At 37.3% G+C, this 24,211-nt stretch overlaps 1 protein-coding gene across 3 annotated transcripts in view; it reads right to left on the bottom strand.

The window, feature by feature from the left end:
• LOC139961722 (uncharacterized) overlaps positions 1–17,689 on the bottom strand; it is a 36,697-nt gene extending 19,008 nt beyond the window's left edge. The window contains exons 1-15 of one of the 3 annotated variants that reach the window (XM_071961153.1): positions 17,361–17,689; positions 16,529–16,638; positions 14,815–14,843; positions 13,946–14,028; positions 13,189–13,266; positions 12,351–12,463; positions 9,870–9,946; positions 9,161–9,309; positions 8,235–8,312; positions 7,443–7,558; positions 6,213–6,301; positions 4,859–5,031; positions 3,966–4,043; positions 3,599–3,720; positions 1,278–3,127 (exon numbers count right to left, since the gene is read on the bottom strand). In XM_071961153.1, the coding sequence (XP_071817254.1) occupies positions 1,278–3,127; positions 3,599–3,720; positions 3,966–4,043; positions 4,859–5,031; positions 6,213–6,301; positions 7,443–7,558; positions 8,235–8,312; positions 9,161–9,309; positions 9,870–9,946; positions 12,351–12,463; positions 13,189–13,266; positions 13,946–14,028; positions 14,815–14,843; positions 16,529–16,638; positions 17,361–17,486 (3,271 nt within the window). In that variant the 5' untranslated portion in view covers positions 17,487–17,689. The remainder of the gene's footprint in view (positions 1–1,277; positions 3,128–3,598; positions 3,721–3,965; positions 4,044–4,858; positions 5,032–6,212; positions 6,302–7,442; positions 7,559–8,234; positions 8,313–9,160; positions 9,310–9,869; positions 9,947–12,350; positions 12,464–13,188; positions 13,267–13,945; positions 14,029–14,814; positions 14,844–16,528; positions 16,639–17,360) is intronic. The other 2 variants (XM_071961155.1, XM_071961154.1) reach the window with 2 other exon arrangements.
• Between the last annotated feature and the right edge of the window lie 6,522 nt (positions 17,690–24,211).

Here is a 24,211-nt window from a genome sequence, read left to right as displayed (position 1 = left end):
ATGTTTATAGCGTTTATTGCGTCAATTGTTGGTCTAGTTGGCGGTGTGTCACATGTTTTCTACATACCTTAAAGAGTCAGTCTTGTGTTGTTTCTCGAGCCATTCATAGATAGCCTAAATCATTTTCTTGTTTTCTTTAGAGCCTTGTATATATAGTCCAAGGTCCGGTCAGATTATTACAATTTATATTTATAGTACTTTAAACCATTCCCACATGCCCTTCGGGTGTTTTCATGTGAACTCCAGGCTTGCGATACCATTTAATGGTAATGCTGTATTACAACTTCTGCCAAGGAATAAATGATGGTATAACTGCTCCTGATGGGGATACCACAAACATTCATGACAGTATGACAAATCCCAATTGGTAAATCATGACATGACGGTGTAATATACATTTACAATGATGGTACTACCACTCCTGATAAAGAACAAATGATGGTTTTACCTCTCCAGATGGGGATACCATAATCATGTCATGACGGTATGACAAATCCTGATTCGTAAATCATGACATGACGGTGTAACATACATTTACAATGATGGTACTACCACTCCTGATAAAGAACTAATGATGGTTTTCGCTCTCCAGATGGGGATACCATCATCATGCAATGACAACATAACAAATCCTGATTCATAAATCATGACATGAAGGTGTAACATGCAATGATGATACTACCACTCCTGATAAAGAACAAATGATGTTATAACCGCTCCCTCTGGGGATATGCTGATACTGGTCAATCATACCATCATAACCAGCAGCTTGTATTTAAAGTTGGTCTTCAAGTTTCCTAAACCTTCCCAAAAATATGATTGCATTTTGTAACATTGCTAATTTAAAACTTCTCACAAAACGATGGTTTAAATAAACGAGAAATTAGATCGATGACATCTTCAACAAGTCGTTGTCCAGAAAAATTTCATGCCTGAAAATATTTTTTCAAAATGTTCAACTTTTTACTATTAACCTTTTTATATCTAGCTGATGAGGTACATTCAGGGAATAATTTATCCAGCATCGCATTGCAAAATGCTATGTCACCAAAATGGTCAAGTTGCTATACCAGCATTAAAGATGTACATGTATAGCAGTTTCCTATACAGGAACTACAGTATTCAATGGGAGAGAAAAGCAAATCAGAACCTTTCAAAGTCCTACACAAAATTTGATCACAAATTATTCTGTGACATTTTCATGTCAAACAGTGTCAACAACTTGGTCAAGATCAGCTAAAAAAAAAGAAGCTGCTTATAAAGTTTTAAATGCTCACCTCTTTGCCCTTTCGCCATCTTTGTAGCGAAACCTTTCCTCTTCGTCACCCCACAGATACGGCTCTCCTTCGCCTCTTCCTTGAGGTCCTCTCTCGTCTCTTCTTGGCTCTCTTTGTTATCATCGTCTCCCGCTTTGACCCTCTCCTCACCAACCTCACTGACCTTGAGGTCACTGTCATCTTCCTGGCTTTTACCAACATGCTCTCTTGCCACTTTGCCAGTTCTAGGGATGATCAAATTTCTTGCCTCACCCTCACCTTTTGGCAAATCTCTTATCGTGGAGTATTCCACCAATTGTTCCACGTTCTCTTCCCGTTCAGCTCCTCCAACTGATTTACTTTCCATCTCGTTTTCTTTTTCTATGGTAATTTTGTTCTTTTCCACCTTCTTAACAGTCTTTACATTAATTATCTTCTCCTGAATACTCTTCTCAATTCTCTTCTCATCTCTGACAGTTTGTTCATTCTTCCTGTCCTGCCCCTCATCTCCAGAGCTTGCTTCTCCACCCTGTTCTGTTCCCCTTCCCTCTTGTGTCCCCCAACCCTCTTGTTTGCCCAATCCCTCTTTCTCACAATTTTCAACATCATTAATTTGTCCTTCAACTGTTCCATCCTCTTTTCCATCCTCATTGCATTGGTCTGCCACACTCTGTCCATCCTTGCCCTCCTCCTCCTCCTCGTCCTCCTCCTCATCTGTTTTGTCTTTAAGACAAACCTGACTCTCTCCTCTTTTCTTTGGTCCTCCATTCATGACAGCGTTTCTTTTTGCCATGCAAAGTGCATTAACCTTAACCGTTAACGTCTTCTTCCTCTTCAACTTGTTCTTCTGTAGCTTTCTAACTCCATCCTCTCGGCAAGGATCAACTGGTCTCTTTTTTGCCTGCTTCTTAAACTCTTCATCACTATCAATATTCTCACCCTCTTTACTTGCCTCACCCTCCTGTTTTTCCTCAGCCTCCTTTCTTTCCTCACTTTCCTTTCTTGCCTCACCCTCCTTTCTATCCTCACCAATATCATCATTTTCCCCGGTCAGATCCACCACCTTGTTCTCACTTGGCCTCTTCCTCCTCTTCCTCCTCCTCAGCTTTTGCTGCCTGCTTCTTGTAATGTTACTCTGGCCCACATTTGAATCTTTCTCCTCGAGTACCTCCTCAATCCCTTGGGTTTCTTCCCTTTGTTGTCCTTCACCTTTCTTCACATATTCCATCCTCTTGTTTCTATCCCTACCTTCATCACCCTTCTCTCGTCTGCGACCGGCAACCTCGACGTCCCGTTTCTTACGGACGATTAAGTACTCGTCCAATCTTTTCATGTTCAGCTTTACGTTGCCAACTCTCTTGCCTTGTCGAACATCTCTGCCGACCCTAACGGCATCTTCCACTTCTTCAGATTCCTTCCCTGTTACCCCTCTGTGTTGCCTCTCCTCTTTTCCATTGTCACCCTCTACGTCCCTCTCTCCCAATACTTTACTGACACCCTTGCAGCTTTGTGGCTTCCTGATTTCGGGTGTACCGGATGAATCCCCGCAAGTATTCTCATTGTTTAAAGCAGCATTGTCTGTAGGCGGTTCAGGCTTCTCTACCATTGTTTCCAATTTCCTTGCTGGTACCTTTAGTTTGAGTTTAACTTTCAACCCTTTAATGGCGGGAGTCTCAGCTCCCTTTCTCTTCCTTGTAACGGGCACCGGTTTGTTCTCAAGATCTCCTTCCTTGTCACTTACTTTTGGCAGACAGCGTTTCTCAACATCACATTTCATCTTATTTGAGGCACCATCCTTTACGTCTTTATCTGTTTCTTTCTCTTCTGCGGTTTTCTTTACTCCGACCTGTTTTGTCTTACCATATTTAAGTCTAGAAAAGGAAAACAGAGTTTTGTCTTGTACATGGAAAATATACTGTGCAGAAACCACAATCTCCCACTATGAATTATCTGGTTAAAAGTTACAGGTTTTCTGCTCATCCATTCCTCAGAAGCAGATGTTTGTATTCCAAATGCTAATTTAATTCAAGTCTACCAAATGTATTAAATATTAGTAAAAATTAAATGCAATGAAGATGACATCATTTCAATTATTTAGTTTCTGTAAGCTGTCAGTGTATAAATCCTAAATAAAACGGTAAACTTTTTAACATCTAAAACTCAAATTTCATATTACAATTTTACTCCCTGAAGCCATTAATAAAATTGTTCAGTGTCTGTTGCAAAACCAAACAGAAGATTCTTACAAAAGTCAAACGGTAAAAAAAATGTCTATGGCCTTAAAAAACCAAATGTGGCGGGTCGAGAGTGTGTTAAAATTAATGAACTTGATAAGATCCTACCTCTTAGATCTTGCTCTGCTAGCTCTGCTAGCCTTGCTGCTCCTCAGCAACCTCTTCCCTATCAATCCACGGTACCTCTCGACGTTGACCAGAGGTTTCAGGGCGGCAAAATAATTCATGACCTGTGTAAAGACAACACGGCAAAATTCAAAGCTTGTGATCGAGCTGAACCACATAGGGAGTGAAGTAAAGACACTGTTACAATGCTTTGTGTCCAGTCACAAATGTACTACATGATCAAATGTAGATCTCATTTATATATATATATGTTACGATCAAGATCGAGTTATTTAAAGTACTTTGCGTTTCAGTTTTATTTTTCGGCTCACTACGAATCTGAAAGAATTATCTTCTGTCAACAATGTACCTGCGTGATGGCAACATGGTAATTTTCACTGCGATGAGAAACTACATTCAGATTGTACGAGACCTCCACCATTGTTTTCTGTTGTAAAGACAGAGAGAGAGAAAGAGAGAAGGACAATTAATTAGATATTAATTAGTTTTGGTAGGTCATACTATCAAATTCAACCTGATACAAAGTGATATAGTGCTATAGAACAAGAAAACATGGAAAAATTCATTTTTAACAATCTAATTTTGAGTCTTTGATCTAAGATTGCAAAGAATTGGTTACTGAATTATTTCATAGTTCAAATGTTTTTCCTTACAAATGTGAAATGGAAGATCGAGATGTGTTTTGTTTCTGTGAAAAAGTAATTTAAAGATGAACAAATGAGAAAATTATTTCATAATTTTAAACCAAGTAGGATCCAAAATTGTTGTGGTTAATGATATGTGACATTTCAAGTTTTCAACAGAAATTCTCTACTTCCGTGGAGACATACTTTGTGTACTGTTTCATTCATTACAAAAATACACATAACATCTGTGAAGGATTTTGACGTAAACCAAAATTGCTGGGCCGAAACCAAATGGTGACTTACGTATCACATGATTCTGCAGCGATAACACTTTTGCTGCTAAATAGCAGACAGACTTTTAATCTTTAAGCACGACCACTTGCAGGGACAGGCTGCCTCTCTCCCAAGCAGATCATGATAGAATCTATGCATTTGGCCCATTGAGTTTAGCAACCATTACCTGCACAGGTTCCCTTTACGTAGATAAGACAGTTATTTACATCTATTTCCAGACTATGACATTAAAAGCTTTGGCTACCTGTCAAAAAAGATGCCAGGTGTAATAACAACAAAAGAAGCAGTTGAATAAATGGGATGAGAACTGATAATTTCTTACCACAAGACTCAAACGAGCTGGACAGTTGAGATCTCTACTCAACAGCTCATGCTTCTTCCATACATTCTGTAATTGTTCCAAACCCCCCTCCTCATCTGACTCGGTCTTCTTTGGCGGTGCGATCTCTGGAACTGGAGGTAGTTTGTTGTTGTTGCTGTTTTTCAAGGCTGAGACTAAAATGTAGGGGAGAAAAACAAAACATGTGATTCAAGATTGTTATATCGGATGGTTTATTTGTAGTATTAGCATTAATGCACAGGCGCACAGCTTGGTAAGGCTCCCAAAATAGCAGTTCTCTCAATACACCGTTAGACGGTAGGATATACATGTACGTAAGTAAAGACTGCAACACAGCTTGGTTAGGCTCCCGAAATAGCAGTTCTCTCAATACACCGTTAGACGGTAGGATGTACATGCACGTAAGTAAAGACTGCAGTAAGAGTACATGTGTAACGAATTACGTTCTCTATATTTTCTCCCTCCTCAATCAACTCCAAGTCATTCGCTACATCGAATGATGCATGATGGGAATTGTTTACCGGACAACATATGAATAATCATGAACTTGGATGACAATGATCTCTGGCATTTTCTCAATGAGAAAGTCATATAATGAATACTGCCAATTTGTACCGGCTAAACCGGATTGCAATCGACCGGATGGCCACTTGTACTAGGACATTGATTTAAAAACCTGTGAAAGACCTATGAAAGCATTGCAACTAGGCCAAATGCAGCTCCCCGGGCATGGCTACAAGTGCTGAGGGGGGAAAAACCATCAACGGACAACAATGGCAAAATAGATAAATCCACTCCTGAAAAACCCAACAAAATGAGGATTCAAAAGAAATCCTGTCCTCGTCGCAGAAAGCCAGAGAGTGCCATATCTGGAAGTTAAGGTGGCCATGACATGAATATTTCAACGTCCTATCCTTTGGGGATCCATCTAAGCATTGTCTCTAGAACATATATAAACCATTCTGCTAGTTAAAAACTTGATTTTTCCAGAATTAATTTACCTTCTTCGGTAATACAGTGGTTGTTCTATCAGTGTAAATGTGCGTGAATGTGTGACGGTATGATCGTCGCGCATCCAGTACATGCCTGTGCTTGGCACTTCAGTTCCTATCAGACGTCATCGTTGTCTTGTTTTAAGATCACATTTTTCAGAGGTCTGTTTGCGGATGCGAATTTTAAATTGTAATTTCTAATTAGTCCTTGAGGTTTTGAAGGTGATAAGAATAGTTTTGAACATAGATTTTCTAATAGATTCAGAGGAAATTACTCTGGATGAGTTGGATTTAACATGTCATGGCCTCTTTAACAGAAAGTTTTGAAAGATCTAGGTACTTACTATCGGTGAGCTTCCTGACTCTGGACATGAGACTTGTCTGCTTCAGATGCTTCTTCCTTGTATCATTTTTGAGATAAAATTCAGCTAGTCTGTAAATAGAGAAAAGAATGTCAAGGTTTTACTTTCTTTTGCAAAGGATTTAGAGAGGCAATCAAAACCTGAATTGACATTTCATTCTATAAACATATAATTGTTTGTCAATGTATATTTACATAACAGTTAGAGGAACTGACTTTCGATCCTAGCAGGAACTTCTGCCGAGGCGAACTGAAACAAAATGAATACTAAGGACACATTGGTCAAAGATCATTTTCTAATGCCGCTCCTACTCTTTGGAACTCACTTCCACTGCACATCAAGTCGGCACCCAACGTTAACATTTTCAAAAACAGACTCAAAACTTATCTATTTTTGACTGCCTTCCCTGAGCACTAGCGCCACTGAGCATTGGATTTCCTCTGGATATTGGCGCTATATAAATTTGCATTTATTATATTATTATTATTTAACAGTAGACAGATGTGTCTTCAGTCTGTTTTTGTTTTAAGTTCACCTCTGAATAAGCTCCTGCAAGGATCGAAACGTCATGCTCTTTAACTCTTTATATTTACTCACAGAGGCTATTTCAATTGATGTGCAGTTTAGTTATATTTATAATTTTTATTTTTGGGGGGGAGGGGGCATTTTTACCCTTTGATTTAAAGTGTATAGTCATTTATACTATTTTACTGTTTTTATTAAGTGTCGAAAAATTTTCAGTCCTATTGGAAAATAAAGTATCATCACAACGTTATTCATAAGGAAGACTACTGATGTTTCCTTTCCAAACGAAGAAAAGAAAAGAAAAGGAAGATTTTGACAACTTCCTAGTTTTTTGTCATAAATCTGTGATAAATACAAATTGCTCATTAACCTTTCTTTCTAGGGATCTTTAATTAGATCAATTGCAATCCTATGCTAAGTAATAATCAGTTCAGGTTGGTTAAACATCTGCCGATCCAAAATGCAATCAGGTGCTTTAAAGACTTAGCAGAACTAGAATCGTGTAACCTGCAAAGAAAGCCACCTATACTGTATCTTCGACTGGATTCATTAGAATCACAAACTTTTCACTGTCCTTTTGGTGAAATATGTTTGTTAAGTTCCAAATATTGTCAGAAATGATGACAAAAACTCAAAAAGGTGACCAAATATCTATGAACCAGAATTCCCTGCAACTTAACAACTTACCTCTTCTGATCGCAATTGATGCGAGCCTTCAAATTTCCCAACATGTGTTTCTGCAGTTTCCTCTGAATGACTACGTTGTCCACGTAGGGCTGCAATTGAGGAAAGTCTGCTAATATCTGTAAAATAAATGGAAGTCACATTTGCATAATAAATAGCAGAGATTTGTCTGAGAGAATAAAGTCATATTTACCACCAATCTTACTTATCATTGTTGTGTAAATTAAGTTTGTGCACTGTAAGAGAGAATACTGTGAGGCATTGTTGTCTGGATTTAAATCAGATTGCCCCAAGATGTCTCATTTAGCATGAGACTTTCAGTTCACAAAACTGAACCTTATTCGAGGACTTGATATTGCCACAAGAGAACATTAAGTTTCAAAAGATACTCGTTTAGTGCCCAATTATTTCAAGCTGGAGATTGCAAACCCTTCAAAGGTTCGCCAAAATGTATCAGAAGGTCGCCCAAAAGTTTAATAAAAAAAAACTATTTCCAGTGGGTATGGTGTAATTACTGACTTCACGCGAGAACACCAAATTTTTCAGTTTATCCATATAGGAATGAATCCAATACCGACTATATGTCTTTGGGCAAAATATCAACGATATGAATATAGCTTGCTATACCAAATGATCTCAAGTGTGAGCCATTTTGTGCGGCCTACATTACGATTAACTCTACATGTGTAAGTGCCACATGTTCAGAATGTCAGAAAAGTTTTAAAAAATTTATAAAAAAAAACTTATGGATGTTTCATCAATAATCGATGACTTATGATGCTGTGAACCATGTACCTGTTTGATGGTCTCCAGAGATCTTTCTTGTTGGAGTCCAACCAATCCCAAAGCATCTGATGACAACCTCATCATCTTCTACAAAGAGAAAATGCCAAAAATGTATCCATCTAATGTAACAATCAATAACAAAACTGGGTAATGATTAAATCCCACAGTTTGATTAATCTTGGATATCAGATCAGAATGATCCAGAATCCAGATTGAAAGAGTTCGGGATAGTTTTGTGATATAACAACTGTCGTTTCTGGCTATTTTGACAGTTTAGAAACAGTTTGAATTCTAAAATTGTTTTGGGTGCGAGATTCCACAACATGCTGTGTGCATATAGTGTACAGGGTAATTGCTAGTCGTGTGAACTGATGAGATAAGTGGTTGCATCAAAATTGCAAGTTTGGAATTCCAGTCATTCTTTGTTGTGATAATTGGAGATCTGAGACACAGAACCATTAGATCTGAAAATCACAACAAGAAGACATTATTACAAATAAAATCATAGCAACGTTGTCATGAATGTGACCATGAATCACATGTTTTATTAGCAACAAATTAAAATTAGTAAATGCTGATTTTGCTGGCGACAGAAGATGGGGTTGAAATTATGATTGTATCGGTTGTGATGTTCTTAAATTAAAAATGGCCTTCATATGGCCTCACCAAAGGTGACTAGAAAATAGATTTGTACAAAATAAATGAAAGCAGTTGTTAAATACATGTCTTATATACACTGATATTTGGCGTAAGTAACATATCATCAGCGGGGACAGCTTATTGTTACTGGATTTTATCGAGCTATAAATACTCGTGGCTCGCCGTACCATACATCACGATAAAATCTGCAAATGGAGAACAAACATCACAATAGATGAATATGTAAAATCTCATATCACAATAAACCTAGTGAATTGCATGATGGGAAAGATAACCTTTAATCGTTGCCATTCGTGTATTGGACGGTGACCATTGAGCAGTTTCTTCGCTTCCAGAGACAATTCTTTATCAAACTCAGAATTTTGTTCCAGCGAGGTAGTCTTCTCATCTTTGTCTTCGTTTGCCTCCCCTCTGCAGACTACATCTAGAGGCATAAACAAAACAAAAAATTAGAAGACAACCAATTGATAATAAGTAATCTATATATGAAATTATGGACCACTAGAATATTGCACTGATCCAATATTCTTCCATTATCATGTTTCTGCTGATTGCTTGAATTTATGGACCACTATAATATTGCATTGATCCAATATTCTTCCATTATCATGTTTCCGTTGATTGCTTGAATTTTGACAGTTGGTTCTGCCTGCAAGGATTTGAAATTTTTCTGTTGCAAGTAAATATTAATATTTGGTGTTTGCTGAGTTGAAAAATGGGTGTGGCTTGTCATAAAATGAATCGATACCATGAAACGATATCGATTGTGAGGGAGAACAGAGCTCGCATTACTTCAGTACGGAAAAATCTCATATCAGGACAACCATAATGAAAACAAAGCTTAATTAAGAAGCTAACCACTTACAGAGAAGTGCTCTGGCCAATTTAGGGATTTTTTGTTCAAGCTTGAACATTTGGAGATAAAGTTGACTCCACTTAAATAAATTATTCTCTGTACTGGATGACTAGAATCAGATGTCTCACCTTTGTCGACAACTTTCTTCTTCCAGGACGGATTATTGCCAGAATGAACAATCTTCGCAGATTTTCCTCTCTTTCTACTTCAGGAGGAAAACAAATAAGAGTATACAGTGAAAAAAAAAGGCAGAACAAAACAGTGCAGACCTAACTGTTCATGTTCATCCATTTTTTTAAATGAACTTCTAATAACTCCAGCCAAACATTTTGTTTTAACTTCATATTAACAAGAGAGAATCCTTCGAAGACATTAAACAACATTCATCCTTGACAAATTTGTAATACATTGTAATAAAACATGTCATTTTAGGCCATAAAATTCGTACATTCCCAGTGAGTTTGTGGTCCACCTGAGGAACTGACCTGACCTAGATTTAACAGTCCAATCACTTAATGTTGATGATGAAAATTAAAAGTGTAATAGAAATCCAACCTGGACTAATTGCAGTGTGTTTTCATGACCAGTCTAAAGCAAATTAAAACAAATATTATGCCTTAAGTCATCTTTTAACTTTAAGGCACAACTGTGAAGAAAAAAATAGTCTTTGATAAACGATCCAAGCAGACAAAAGAATATTAGTAAATTAGACAGAGAGAAAATGAATAAGCATGAGAGGATTGAACTATCTAAAAATCAAACTGGTCTGCCGCAGGTTTCGTAAAAGTGTGAACCGAAACTCCAAAAACTGGTCTTATTTGTCCTGTTCAAGTAAAACTGCTCTTAATTGTATGGTCCAAATAACTGCGCCAGGACAATTATCTACAGTCTAGTGAACATAATCTTGATAAGGATCAAACTATTCCTTACTGTAATCACAATTATCTACCGCCTGGTGTATATAATCATAAGGATCAATCTATTCCTTACTGTAATCACAATTATCTAGTCTGCCTTATATAATCATGATAAGGATCAAACTATTCCTTACTTTAATCACAGTTATCTACTGCCTGGTGTATATAATCATGATAAGGATGAAACTATTTCTTACTGTAATCACAATTATCTACAGCTGGTGTATATAATCATGATAAGGATCAAACTATTCATTACTGTAATCACAATTATCTGTCTGGTGTATATAATCATGATAAGGATCAAACAATTCCTTACTGTAACCACAATTATCTACTACCTGGTGTATATAATCATAGGATCAAACTATTCATTACTGTAATCACAATTATCTACTGTCTGGTGTATATAATCATGATAAGGATCAAACTATTCCTTACTGTAATCACAATTATCTACTGCCTGGTGTATATAATCATGATAAGGATCAAAATATTCCTTACTGTGATCACAATTATCTACTGCCTGGTGTATATGATCATGATAAGGATCAAACTATTCCTTACTGTAATCAGAATTATCTACTGCCTGGTGTATATAATCATGATAAGGATCAAAATATTCCTTACTGTAATCAGAATTATCTACCATCTGGTGTACATAACCATTATAAGGATCAAACTATTCCTTACTGTAATCAGAATTATCTACTGCCTGGTGTATATAATCATGATAAGGATCAAACTATTCCTTACTGTAATCACAATTATCTACTGTCTGGTGTATATAATCATGATAAGGATCAAACTATTCCTTACTGTAATCAGAATTATCTACTGCCTGGTGTGTATAATCATGATAAGGATCAAACTATTCCTTACTGTAATCACAATTATCTACAGCCTGGTGTATATAATCATGATAAGGATCAAACTATTCCTTACTGTAATCACAACTACCTACTGTCTGGTGTATATAATCATGATAAGGATGAAACTATTCCTTACTGTAATCACAATTATCTAGAGCCTGGTGTGTATAATCATGATAAGGATCAAACTATTCCTTACTGTAATCACAACTACCTACTGTCTGGTGTATATAATCATGATAAGGATCAAACTATTCCTTACTGTAATCAGAATTATCTACAGCCTGGTATATATAATCATGATAAGGATCAAACTATTCCTTACTGTAATCACAATTATCTACAGCTGGTGTATATAATCATGATAAGGATCAAACCATTCCTTACTGTAATCACAATTATCTACTGTCTGGTGTATATAATCATGATAAGGATCAAACTATTCCTTACTGTAATCAGAATTATCTACTGCCTGGTGTGTATAATCATGATAAGGATCAAAATATTCCTTACTGTGATCACAATTATCTACAGCTGGTGTATATAATCATAAGGATCAAAATATTCTTTACTGTGATCACAATTATCTACAGCTGGTGTATATAATCATGATAAGGATCAAACTATTCCTTACTGTAATCACAATTATCTACTGTCTGGTGTATATAATCATGATAAGGATCAAACTATTCCTTACTGTAATCACAATTATCTACAGTCTGGTGTATATACTCATAAGGATCAAACTATTCCTTACTGTAATCACAATTATCTACCATCTGGTGTACATAACCATGATAAGGATCAAACTATTCCTTACTGTAATCGTTGGTACTTTCTTGTCCATATGTTCGACATCATGGTTTGAGCGATACAAGCTCGAGTAGGGGATTCATTTACCAAAGGTTTTAAGCTTTCAAAACGATTCATTACCTGGAATAGCAAATATAGCAAAAAAATCATAAATGAATGTGAACCTCGACATTTATATGCATGTTTAAAATTGAAAAATAACAAAGCATTTTTTATTGATGATTTTGCTGCATAGTCAACATTGTAACCTGCATACCAACAACAATACTTACTTGCACAATAACAAACAGAATTTATTAAAAATGTGAGATGAACCGAACCTGTGTAACATGTGTGTAGGAATTAAATGGTGGATTAATGATGCATATTCAGATATATCCAAATGGCACAGCTAGGCTCCCAAAATGTTTGGAGAGATCAGGGAAACTAACCCGAGAAGGTGATCCAGAATAACATGTTATCCTTAGTTTACAAATATAAAGTGTCCCAATAAATATGCGCTTAATAGTTGGAAATCTACCGGTTCATTCACTCTATGGCTGCTAATGTTGATGTCACTGAACAAACGGTCCACATGTTGACATTTGCTCGATTATAGTATAAACGTCAACAACAGCACAAAAGACAAAAAAAGGAATGTGGCATTCGTACCATCGGTAGGGTCATTTCTTGAGTATCACAGCATCAGTTTTCTTAAAGGAAAAGGCGCAGATAGGGAAATGCACCGCCAACATCAGTTTTGATTTAAGCCCTACTTACTCAATAAAGTACTACACTGTACCTCAAACTCTTTTGACCATCTCTTACTTCCTGTTTTCCCTTAAAAACATGAATCAAGGACTTACCTCTGTGACAGCAAGTTGACAGCTCTTTGATTTAATCGAAATAACATTGTGCTTGCCGGACACCTCCCTCATTACACTCTGAAAGACAAGGATGGAAAAAATAAACAAAAAAGTAAAACAAGGGTCATTCAAGAAGAAGAAGAATACTGAGGATTGAGATATTAATATCCCAGCACTTTGTCATGCACCAAGTTAAACTACCAAATTAAAAGCTATGGTCAGAGACTTTTTGTTCCATTCTGAGAATCATTTTGTAACTTTCTATGGTTCTAAAACACCTGATTGCACCCAAGGTACAGTAGCAGTTCACCCCCTACACACACATCCCCCCCCCCTATAGGTAGGGTAGGGAATAATTAATTAAATGTCTTCATGTGTATATCCAAATTGTGATTTTATACACTCATTAGTACTTTATTAAAGTGCTATGCTTTTTTTGTACAAAAGTAGACATCTTTTCTGCCTTCATTTAGCAATTGAGACATTTTATTATGCAATACCAAATATCATAAAATGTTCCCTGTGGAGGTAAACTGTGGTCGCCGACATCATTACGACCTGGAATAACATTTATCAAAGAACCATTATTGGAAATAGGTCAAGATCATTAATTGAGTGAAATCATTTTTAATATTCAAAATTGGTCTTCAATTGTCTGGTAAAGTTTAATAAGCTGACTGTGCTTTTACTGTCCTATTTTGGTAGTTTATCAAATTAAATCATGAACCTCTTTGACCTGAAGGTTTTTCAATCTTACCAGAAGCTCTTTCCTTGCAATGGTGAATCCTGATCTCGGTTTCAACAGTTCTGTCACCGTCCAAGGCACTGATCTGCTTTCTGTTGTCGTGAGGAAAGAAAAAAAAGATAAATTCAATATTTGACAATGACAGACTTTTGTCTGTTCAAGAACAACAAAAGACGATGCCAGTATAATTAGTGAGGTAGTTTTTTTTATTTTATGGCATCATATTACTGTACCTGTCCACCTTTGTTTGCCAAGACCACATCTTTTAATACTACAGAAAAATTTTTAAAAAATGAGATCGTATTCAGAGAAATTTGCCCTTTAAACCGAAGAAAATTATTTTGAACTTAAGCTGTTTTGTAATTGTCCAAACTTGTAACTAATATCTATAATATGTACTGTAAAGTAAAACTCAAAGAACTTTGCATCGATAGCAAAAACAGAAAGTATTCACATCGACCCCAAAAACATTGATGTTAAAATGGCCACCATACAGTATTTATAGAGAACTTTATAGAACACAATTTTAATAAATTGTCAATTTTTTGTCTTTGCCGATAGTTCTGCATTCACAACTTCCCGAGGACCTTTGTGACGACTCTTGAACATTGCCAAAGTGAAACACACTGACTGATGAAGTTCTGCAAATGAATTTTGATTTATAATCAATAGACATTTGTTTTCTCCCCACTGGGTATTAAATGACAAACAAGGAGTTTCTCCATATAATAATATTCAAAGTGAAAAACTAGCCTCCGTAGCATAACATATATAGCAAAAGTATAGTTTTGCCTTTGTTATGGTATTCAGAGCTACTGTAATTACTATAGACTATGTTGGTTAAATCGATACATATTCTGCTTGATATTTACTGTACCTACCTGTTTTCCTTTGCCGTGCCTTTCTCTGGCTGTAGAAACAAAAAATCAAAACTACGGTATGAAATGTTTCCCCGAAAGGTAATGAGGGCGGTATTTAAGAACTTAGCATGCATAGACTCTAGATGTGTCACCTGATTAATTAGCTTTGGCTTTGCCTTTTGAGTACAACATTTCTGTATGCCACAGTGTTCGATGAATCTAACCGTAAAATAGTAATTACCGACTTTATGATCCGTGTTATAGTCATCGCCGACAATTTTGCGAGGGCAGTATGAGTGAATCCATAGTTTTCCCTTTCGGGAAACCAAAAAGGAATTGAAAAATGTGGGGTATAAAAAATTTGAATCGATTCCATCATTATGCTAAGTATATAAATCATTGGGCAGGTTTAATTGCTTGAAGAGAATAAGAAAGTATTGCCAGCTACACAAGAATGATGTAAAAGAAACTTATAGCAATAGCACTTCTTATCAAACGCAATCAATTATTCACCATATAAAATAATGCACAATCTGAGAAGAAAGGATTTGAACTTTTCGGTAATACTGTAGCACTACAATTTATGCCTGCTAGTGTGGAGGGCTTGATGCATTTCTTAAAGGGGGCATGGCATATTGCATGTGCCATTAGAAGGCTAGAAAATTTAAGGGAACTAATGGCACATCTTGATGATAGCAAATTTAAATTTTAACGCGCACTCATGGTATGTGCACGCTTCCTGTTTTTTTACGATGCTTTCAGAGAACAATATAATTAAAGAAAAGAATATGCCTAGAATTACATCTACAATTAAAGTAAAACCTTGGCTGCCAAAACATTTTGCAGTTTGAGTCATTTCTGAAGATGTGTAACACCACTATTCTAAGAAAAAGTTCTTAATGGTAAAGAGTACAGTTTACATTCAAATAGTAACCAATCCAAAAATGTTCTCTCAAAGTAATCTGGTTTATGCAAAGATCTATATTTGAATGGACCTTATATTTTTGACACTCCCATTGCCTCTTATAGTTAAGTTTGTGCTTCACATAGTAACATGTCGGTCTTATTGTTGGATCCACAGAAAGGCCTAGCTATTAATTGGAGACCTGTTACCATGCACTGTACGATATGCACTTACATAAATACACAACAACGCAAACAAAAATTTGGATTCTCTTCAATTTTGATTCCTCTGCATTAAAAAGAAAAAAACAGACCCGTGCCTGGCCTCTATGTTGTCATGAGAGTTTGGGGTGTGCAAATCTTTTTACAAACTACAAAGAAGAAGTACAATTGTACTAGCTGAGCACTTCATTGCTTAAGATTAGATTCAAGTCCACAGAATGACAGGTCTGCACATGGTTGTAAAGCAAATATTCATGGTGAGTGACAACCATCGATTTTCTGTTATAGATGAAGTTAAAAGAAAATGTTTCGACCAAGTGTTAACGGATTAACCGATCAAAGGTCCAGATCGAGAAGCCAACGTCATGATCGAATTTAGCCTTAAAAGTAACGAATCGGAAACTCAGCATAATTATTCAAGGAGAATATCTTGGAAACTAGAATTACTATATAACCCTTCAGTGAAAACATCATTTTGGTTGGAATGCGACACGTAAGGAAGCTGCAGATGTTCTCAAGAAACAAAATATGTAGTAATATAAATATATCATAAATCAATATTTCCCATTCCTGCAAATGAGAAAAAGTGATATACCAAAGAGAACTTTACCGTATTGTTCGTTTCTGGACAACATCTTGGCACTTTTCCACTGCCAATGGATGGCTTATTCCTGGACCTGCATGGCTATCAACAATGGGTTCTACAACTTCAGACTTATTCTTAACATTCAAGAGGCACAGACAAAAAAAGAAAGAAAAAAAATAGGAGGAAAGGTACGTACTAAATAAAGTTAAACATTTCAATTTTTTAGAGGTAACACATTTTGCTATTTCAACAACATCAACACATTCTGCATTTAGATAAACGATCAACATAATTGAATGGCCATGTATCTTGTAGCACTAGCAGTTTAAGGATTATAAATTTTCAGATATTTTGCAAAACCAAGCAGTGGAAAATATAAAAAAAAATCACATTATTTAAAAGTATAACTGCTTGCTTTTACATTTCTTACCCTCTACTAAGGATACTTATGAGGGGGGGGGGGGGGAATCAGTTGTTCCTTCACATAAAGTGATTGGATCATACATCAAACTTTGACACCATAAAACTTTCTAAGCATATCTATTCTATGCCTTTCAGTTGTGTGGTACACTTAACTTACTTCAAACTTGAAACTAGTTGCATATTATTAGTGAGAAATGACAAAATGTATCAACAATTATTATGGTCATCGAGTGCCAGCATTTTTTTGTTATGTTTATTCAAATGTATTTTTTTGTAATGTAATTTTTTGTTATGTATTTTGGTTTCGCCAAATCCATCCCGCTACTCTAGCCTTCATATGCCTTACAGTTACACACAGAAGCCGGGGTTTTAATTGGCTAGGCTAATTCTTAAGAAAATACGTCACCCAAAGACAATGGCAGGATAGACTTACCTGTACTAATGTTATTGCAGCTTTTTCGTCACTACCGGTGTCAAAAAGCTGCTGACGTTGGACATTCGACTTGGAGTCCACCCTTGTCATAATTTCGTTTGCAGATGATGACGAATCGTCTTCCATTTTTATAACCTTTGTGCGGTTTAGTCCCAGGTTAGTTCATTTTCTGAATAGAAATAGCTTATTTTCACTCTCTGTTGAGAGCAATTTGTGTGGCACTGCACGGGTACGCACTACTGTACCTATACCGTATACATGGAGAACGTTGGCCTTGTTATTTTGAATATACAATCAACGGAATTAACGTCAGCGAACCACAGCCCAGGCCAATTGTTAGTGCACAGTTTTCTTTATGTTTTGGTAGAACCTCAACATGTGGTGTTATCATATTACCCGCTGCAAATATCGACGCATGCGCAATTGGGCCAAATAAGGGGTCGTATAGAGGTCAATGGTCGCATTCTGAAATCGTTGCACCTGCGGTGCCTACAATTTAAAAGGCGCGCTTTTCTAAGTTAATTCTCAGTTCAACCAGTGAGTTTCCTTGTGTAACTCTGTATTTCCGGAAAATATTATCCTGACCTGTAATTAATAACAGCTCCCTGGTAAATCGTGGAAGTATGAATCCATCGAATTTAAAATGTCCTGGAAGACACACTCCCACAGTACGAAAACGAACAAACCATGGGTATGGAGGATCATGTGACGTACTCCCAGCTATAGGTGCTACCATGGGTGCTACTAACCTATTACTTAACCCTTTGTCAATTCGAAGAGATACGCTTTTCGTAGACAACAGGTCGCCACTAAATTTGAGAACAATTGCTTAGGTTTGGATGATAACTTTCTTGAGATTTACTTTCCATCTCATAGAAGGCTTGATCTGCATGGGCCCTGGCTACTATTCGAACCGCTACTGTCAGAACTCATATAGATTGCTTATGGCGGTCGATCACGCCTATCATATCACAAACACTTGTTTACGTGCAAAAACCGACAAGGAGCCACAATTATTTTACAATAAGCTAGATTCCGTAGTTCGCGTAGCCTCAGCGACGTAGCCAGGAATTTGAAGGGGGGGGGGAGCACTTTTTGCTATTGATATGGATTTTCAAAGTTGTAGGCACGACTATCTGAGCGGAGCGCCACCATCGGTTGGCGCGGAGCGTACAAGAAAATTTTTGGTTTTACAAACCCCCCAGATGACCGGAAACGGCCCTTCCCTAGTGTTCATTCTGGTTCCCTGGTCTCTTGCTAACTTGAGACACCTCATTCAATATCACTTTTAAACCCAAAAAACAAACGAGTTAAAATAGTACGTAATTCAATAATACATAATGTATTAAAATTAGCAAGTTACACAAGGGCGGCGGAAGCACTTTTAATCTGGGGGGGCGGGGCACCGACGTCAAAGGGCACTTTGCAGAAATTCGATTGGACTGATGCAGCCTGATATTTAGTACCCTTTATAAATCTTATTGTTATTATCTTATTTGCGTATACACATCACTCCATCAACGCCCTCCCCCCCCCCCCCCCCCCGTCTTAGTAGTCTTACTTTTCAACTTCTGATACTTGTAGATACAAAGATAGGCCAGAAATGTCTTTGATACAACCATAGCCAGTATTTGTCTTTGATACAACTGTAGCTAGTAAATGTTTATCGAAAAGGCTGTTTTGGAACTTGGAACGCCGATCGTGACAACAACAGGCAACAAAGTGCTGCAGCTCTATACATATAAAGTCTGTTAATCAACGATAGGCTTATTTGACTGTGGAATGTTCTCAACTGAAATTTTATCTGCGTAAACGGGTTCTTAAGTAGATGTTAAAAAACTGACAAGATCGTATCCTAGTCTTTTTCGGCGGGTAGAGTATTGAATGAAACGGCACGCGATATGAATGACAGCCTAGATGACAGAAGAATAGGTCACCTAATTTAGCCATAATCTTGCTACGTTCATTTCAATAGTTTTTCCTGTCTAGACTCTTAAACTCGTCCAGCAAGCTTATGGATTTCAATTATGGGTGTTTTAATAAAAAAGATAACTTGGCCAAAAAAAGTGTAGGCCCGGGCCTACAGTGCTACATACTGGCTACGCCCCTGATAGTTCTAAATTAGGATTAGATCTCTTACTGAAATATCGCTGACCTAATAAGGTGATCAGGAGTACAAGTTTTATGTAGAAAAAGGGCACATTTTTAACCTGAGGAAAAGTGGGGGGCACTTGCCCCCTGTGCCCCCAGTTCCGCCGCCCTTGAAGGTACAGAGTAGTCTTACTTTTCAACTTCTGATACTTGTAGATACAAAGATAGTCCAGAAATGTCTTTGATACAACTGTAGCTAGTAAATGTTTAAGTTAGCCTAATAAGAGAAGGCGAAAGCTATCCGACGATTGCCATCTGATGCAAATTCCTCAAGTGTTTTCTCAACTGAAATATTATCTGCGTAAACGGGTTCTTAACTACATGTTAAAAAACTGACAAGATCGGATCCTATAGTCTTTTTCGGCGGGTAGAGTGTTGAATGAAACTATCGTGCTACATACTGGCTACGCCCTGATCATATGATATCAGTATCAGCAGATTTTGTTTCCTGTTTAAATTCTTTTACATGTTCTTTTACATAATATATCAGAAAGACAAACATAGTGCTCTTTTACAAGTTTTCCAGTAGGTTGATTCTTGTTTATTGTCCAATGTCTGGACTTTAATACATTTCACGAACTTAACTGATGGACAATATAAACTTTCATATTTTGTAATACAGCCAGATATGCAGTGGCCTAAAAACAAATATCGTTATCGCAGTGTATTAGCAGTGTAATAATTAGTTGAATCAGTAGGCGTGAATGTTACTATGATTACAATCGAGTTAACAGAGCTGACGAGTATTCAAGATCAAAAGAGCACTGACAAAATACCATGCTAAAAAAACGACAGTTTAAAAAAAAAAAAAATCGACACTGAAAGGGGGGGAGCGGTCGCTCCCCCTGCTCCCCCCCCCTGGCTACGTCCCTGCGTAGCCTCACCAGGAATTCGATAGCCATGAGTTCGTGACATTAGTTTATAGATTACACATTGAAGGAGTACTATATGACGTACCGTAGTGCTACAAGGGAGTAAGTCACATGACCCTCTATACGGTAGGTATACGGTAGGCCCGTCTCCTCATTGACATTTATTGGTCCAGGTTAATGTATACGCCGATGGTTGTGAACCCTGACAGGGACGTAGTACTTCCATGAACATACCCCCTATGGATGTGCGTATTACCAGGGAGTTATTTGGGAGTTTTAAAGATCTTTGAAAACCCTTTTTTCGTCTATACCAAACGTAAAAAGTCGTTTTTAAACGTACGGTGTACCAATCGTCTTCAAAACGGCTGTAACATGTTTCGTAAGTGTAGAAAATATCCCGTAAGGCTAGTACACCAGAGGCGCATAGGTAACTATTTCTGAAAGGGTAAAGGGGGGGGGGGTTAACATACTATTACTGACTATAAACTGGAAATCACCCATACATAACACAACAGGAGGTCAAGAAAAATCTGCACATTTACATGAAGAGATTTCAATTTTGAGAATGTGATATACACATATAATTTAACTGTAGAAAGAGAATTTGAGAAAAGTTTGATTTGCTATAGGACCATTCGGGACCACAGCCTTTGGTCGGAACTTTCTATTCAATTTTTTTACGCCTCATTCTGGTTTGGTCTTGTAACTCCCATAACATTTTCTCCCGTCTACGATCGATTTCATGTTCGAAAGAATTGAAACGTTCCTTTACAGGTTATTAATTGTATGGCTTGATATACCGTCAATATGCTAGTACATCCAGATATGCGGCGTCGTACAAACAAATTTTTTTCTTTCTTTCTTTTTTTTGCTTCATATAGTGTAAGTCAATAACAAAAGAAGCTGGGAAGCATAGCCCATTATAATTTCAAAACCTTTCTCTTTTATATAAGATATTTCTTAATAAAATGAAAAATTAACAGAAATTGAGAAATATCGCTTACAATTAATGAAGTTTTTGAAGATATAATCCTTCACGACCTTGAGCACGCGATGTCAGTGTCCATACAATGCCATACCGTGCATGCAGATCCAGCGGAGTCTAGATGCAGCTGGAGAGCCCCCACCCCCCCCCCCACCCCACCCCACCCCACCCCCTAAAACCGCAACTGGAGCCTGTATAGAGAAGCGGCCCTGAGACGAGGAAATTTATGAAGTATAGCTAATCTAAATTCTACCATAGTATACTTTGGTTTAACCTTATAATTGTCTGGATTTTGTCAGACATCTTGGTAGGTGTGTTAAAAAATATCGGACCGGTCACTGATAAGCATGAGCTTTTTTTTAGTTATGCAGCAGTATTATGGTACAGTTCAAGGTTTTTATATGTGATACATTTCTTGGTCGGACCTGTATATGTAAAGCCTATGTCGAAGTGACATTTATCTTTGGCATGGGCAACAAGCTTAAGCCTGATCACATTTTAATTGATTAGAGAGAGACTGTATAACCTCTCGATTCACCCCCCCCCCGCCTAACCCCTCCCCTCATCAATCAACCAATAGCATCGATCAACACTGACCCAATGAGAAGTGGTGTTTAAGTGGCATCCATTGTTTTTTTGTTATATATGAAGTTAAAAGGAAAATGTTTTGATCAAGTGTTAATGGATTAACCAATCAAAGGTGCGGTCAGAGAAGCCAACGTCATCACCGATTGAGCCTTACTGATAAAATTGCGTATCGGAAACTTAGCATAATTCTTCAAGTAGAGTATCTTGAAAATGAGAATAACTATAGAATCCTGGAGCAACAATTCAGTGAAACCCATCATTTCTATTGGAATGTGACATATAAGGAAGCTGCAGATGTTCTCCGAGGCTCCTCGAATACATCAACATTGTGCTGTAGTAGTACTCTAGTAGATATCAAAGGCAGGATTTAAACATATACGGCTCTGGAAGACATATTGGACGAGCGCCCTCGCTATATGAAACTGCCGCCGAGAATAATAACTATCGAATATAATAGGCCAATACCCAGAAATAAAGATGGCTTGTATTAGATCACCCGAGATGTTTGTTCAGCTTATAACGATTCGTTGAAGAAAAGTGACGTGGAAAATATTATGTCAAAGAGGCCACAAGAGAGGTGTTGACTTCATGTAAGAAACTCGATATTTACCGTGCTAGAGATCATGTCAGAAAGAAACCGATGGCAAAGTATACTCTCTTATACCATCGAAAAACAATGTGAACATTGTGAACAGACAGATCTTTGAAAGTTTATGCCGTGAAACACCAATTTTGTTTTTTTGTTTTTGAATTTTGTTTAAAGACAAAAGTCTCCCCCCCCCACCAAAAAAAAAAAACCCATTTGGGATGTATGGCTAATTATGACATTCCGTGATGATAAGCCTTAGTGCCAAATCAAAGTTCGAATTACACCCTAGATCCGGAAACTACTGAGTCGCGAACAATTTTTCCAGATGTCGAAAACTTTATCTATATATATATATATTTATATAGTTTTCGGAGCTTGCTTGAGGAGATCGATTAATTCATTTATGTTAACATAGTTCAGGTTAGCTTTCATGAATTCTGATCATTTATTCTGAGGAGGGGGTCGTCTTGGGGGTCGTGGCTAAGTCATCGTGGAACAATCTGTGTCTTGGGCCAAACAAGTTGAGGAGTCCTGCCCTACATGATGCGCAGTGAATCGATTGTCCTTCTCAAGTTTTAGTTGTTTGATCCCATGTCCCTAAAGACAATTTAAAAACCGGAGTGTATAGCCTAGTGTATAGCCACGTGGCGGAGTGTATAGCCTAATGGTTAACGCCGGCGTCTCCCAGTCATGAGATCCCCGGTTCGATTCCCCGCCGACAGCAATGTGTGTCGTCTGGCAAGGGTGTTGTTCAATAACAACTTCCTGACATGGACGTTAAATGGATGTGTGCCGAGAGATTGGCTTCGGTCAGCTTGCGAGTCTACAAGCCTCCATGGCTTCTTTCGCGAGTTCCTGCTTGCGGGAAGGTCACATATACATACATACATACATACATACATACATACAATTTAAAAAGCCCTTTGGAAGTAATTTTCTCCCCTTCTCCCACCCCCCCCCCCCCGTTTTCCCTATATTATAATAATCTACATAACGAACGCTTCTAAACCTTTCTGCATAATTTAACTTTTGATAAGTGGTAGGATCCCCCACCCAATCCCCTCCCCACTCCCACCCATTTTTTTTATTTAATTCTGAAAATGTCAATGCATCATAGTATACAAAATACACCTATATCCGATCGCTGGACATATATGATTGGCCACAGTGGACCATTAGGCCTAATGGAACATAACATATATTTAATGTTGACATCAATAAGAATTACAATCAGGATGAAGTTTTGTGTCGGCATAAATTCGATTTAAGGTAGGATATAATAAAAAGAAAGAAATACAGACACACATATAATATAATCAAGTAAAACAAACAAGGTGGAGAAAAATATAATAAAACGAGCCTTGAACCACAGAATAAGGGCGTTCTATTGTTTCTGGTGATAATTTTACATCAAGTATTAATAGGGTTTATGTCATAGTGAATCTGGTAGCCAAATATTCGAAAGTCGCCCGAGTGTCAATCCAATCACTCTCGGCGAAGTGTTTTTTTTTAACTTGTTCACCTTTCAGCTGACAATCCCAGGCACATGTTACCCTAAGTGATAGATTTACGTTAGCAGATGTGCAACAGTTACAGCCTGGTACTTAACAGCTCCAGAGGTAGTAGTTTATGCCACTACTCAAACCAGCCAGCATGCTACCGTGTG

The sequence above is a fragment of the Apostichopus japonicus genome, chromosome 20, assembly GCF_037975245.1.
Source record: "Apostichopus japonicus isolate 1M-3 chromosome 20, ASM3797524v1, whole genome shotgun sequence".
Taxonomy (NCBI): Eukaryota; Metazoa; Echinodermata; class Holothuroidea; order Aspidochirotida; family Stichopodidae; genus Apostichopus; species Apostichopus japonicus.
This window is presented reverse-complemented; position numbering and strand designations above follow the sequence as displayed.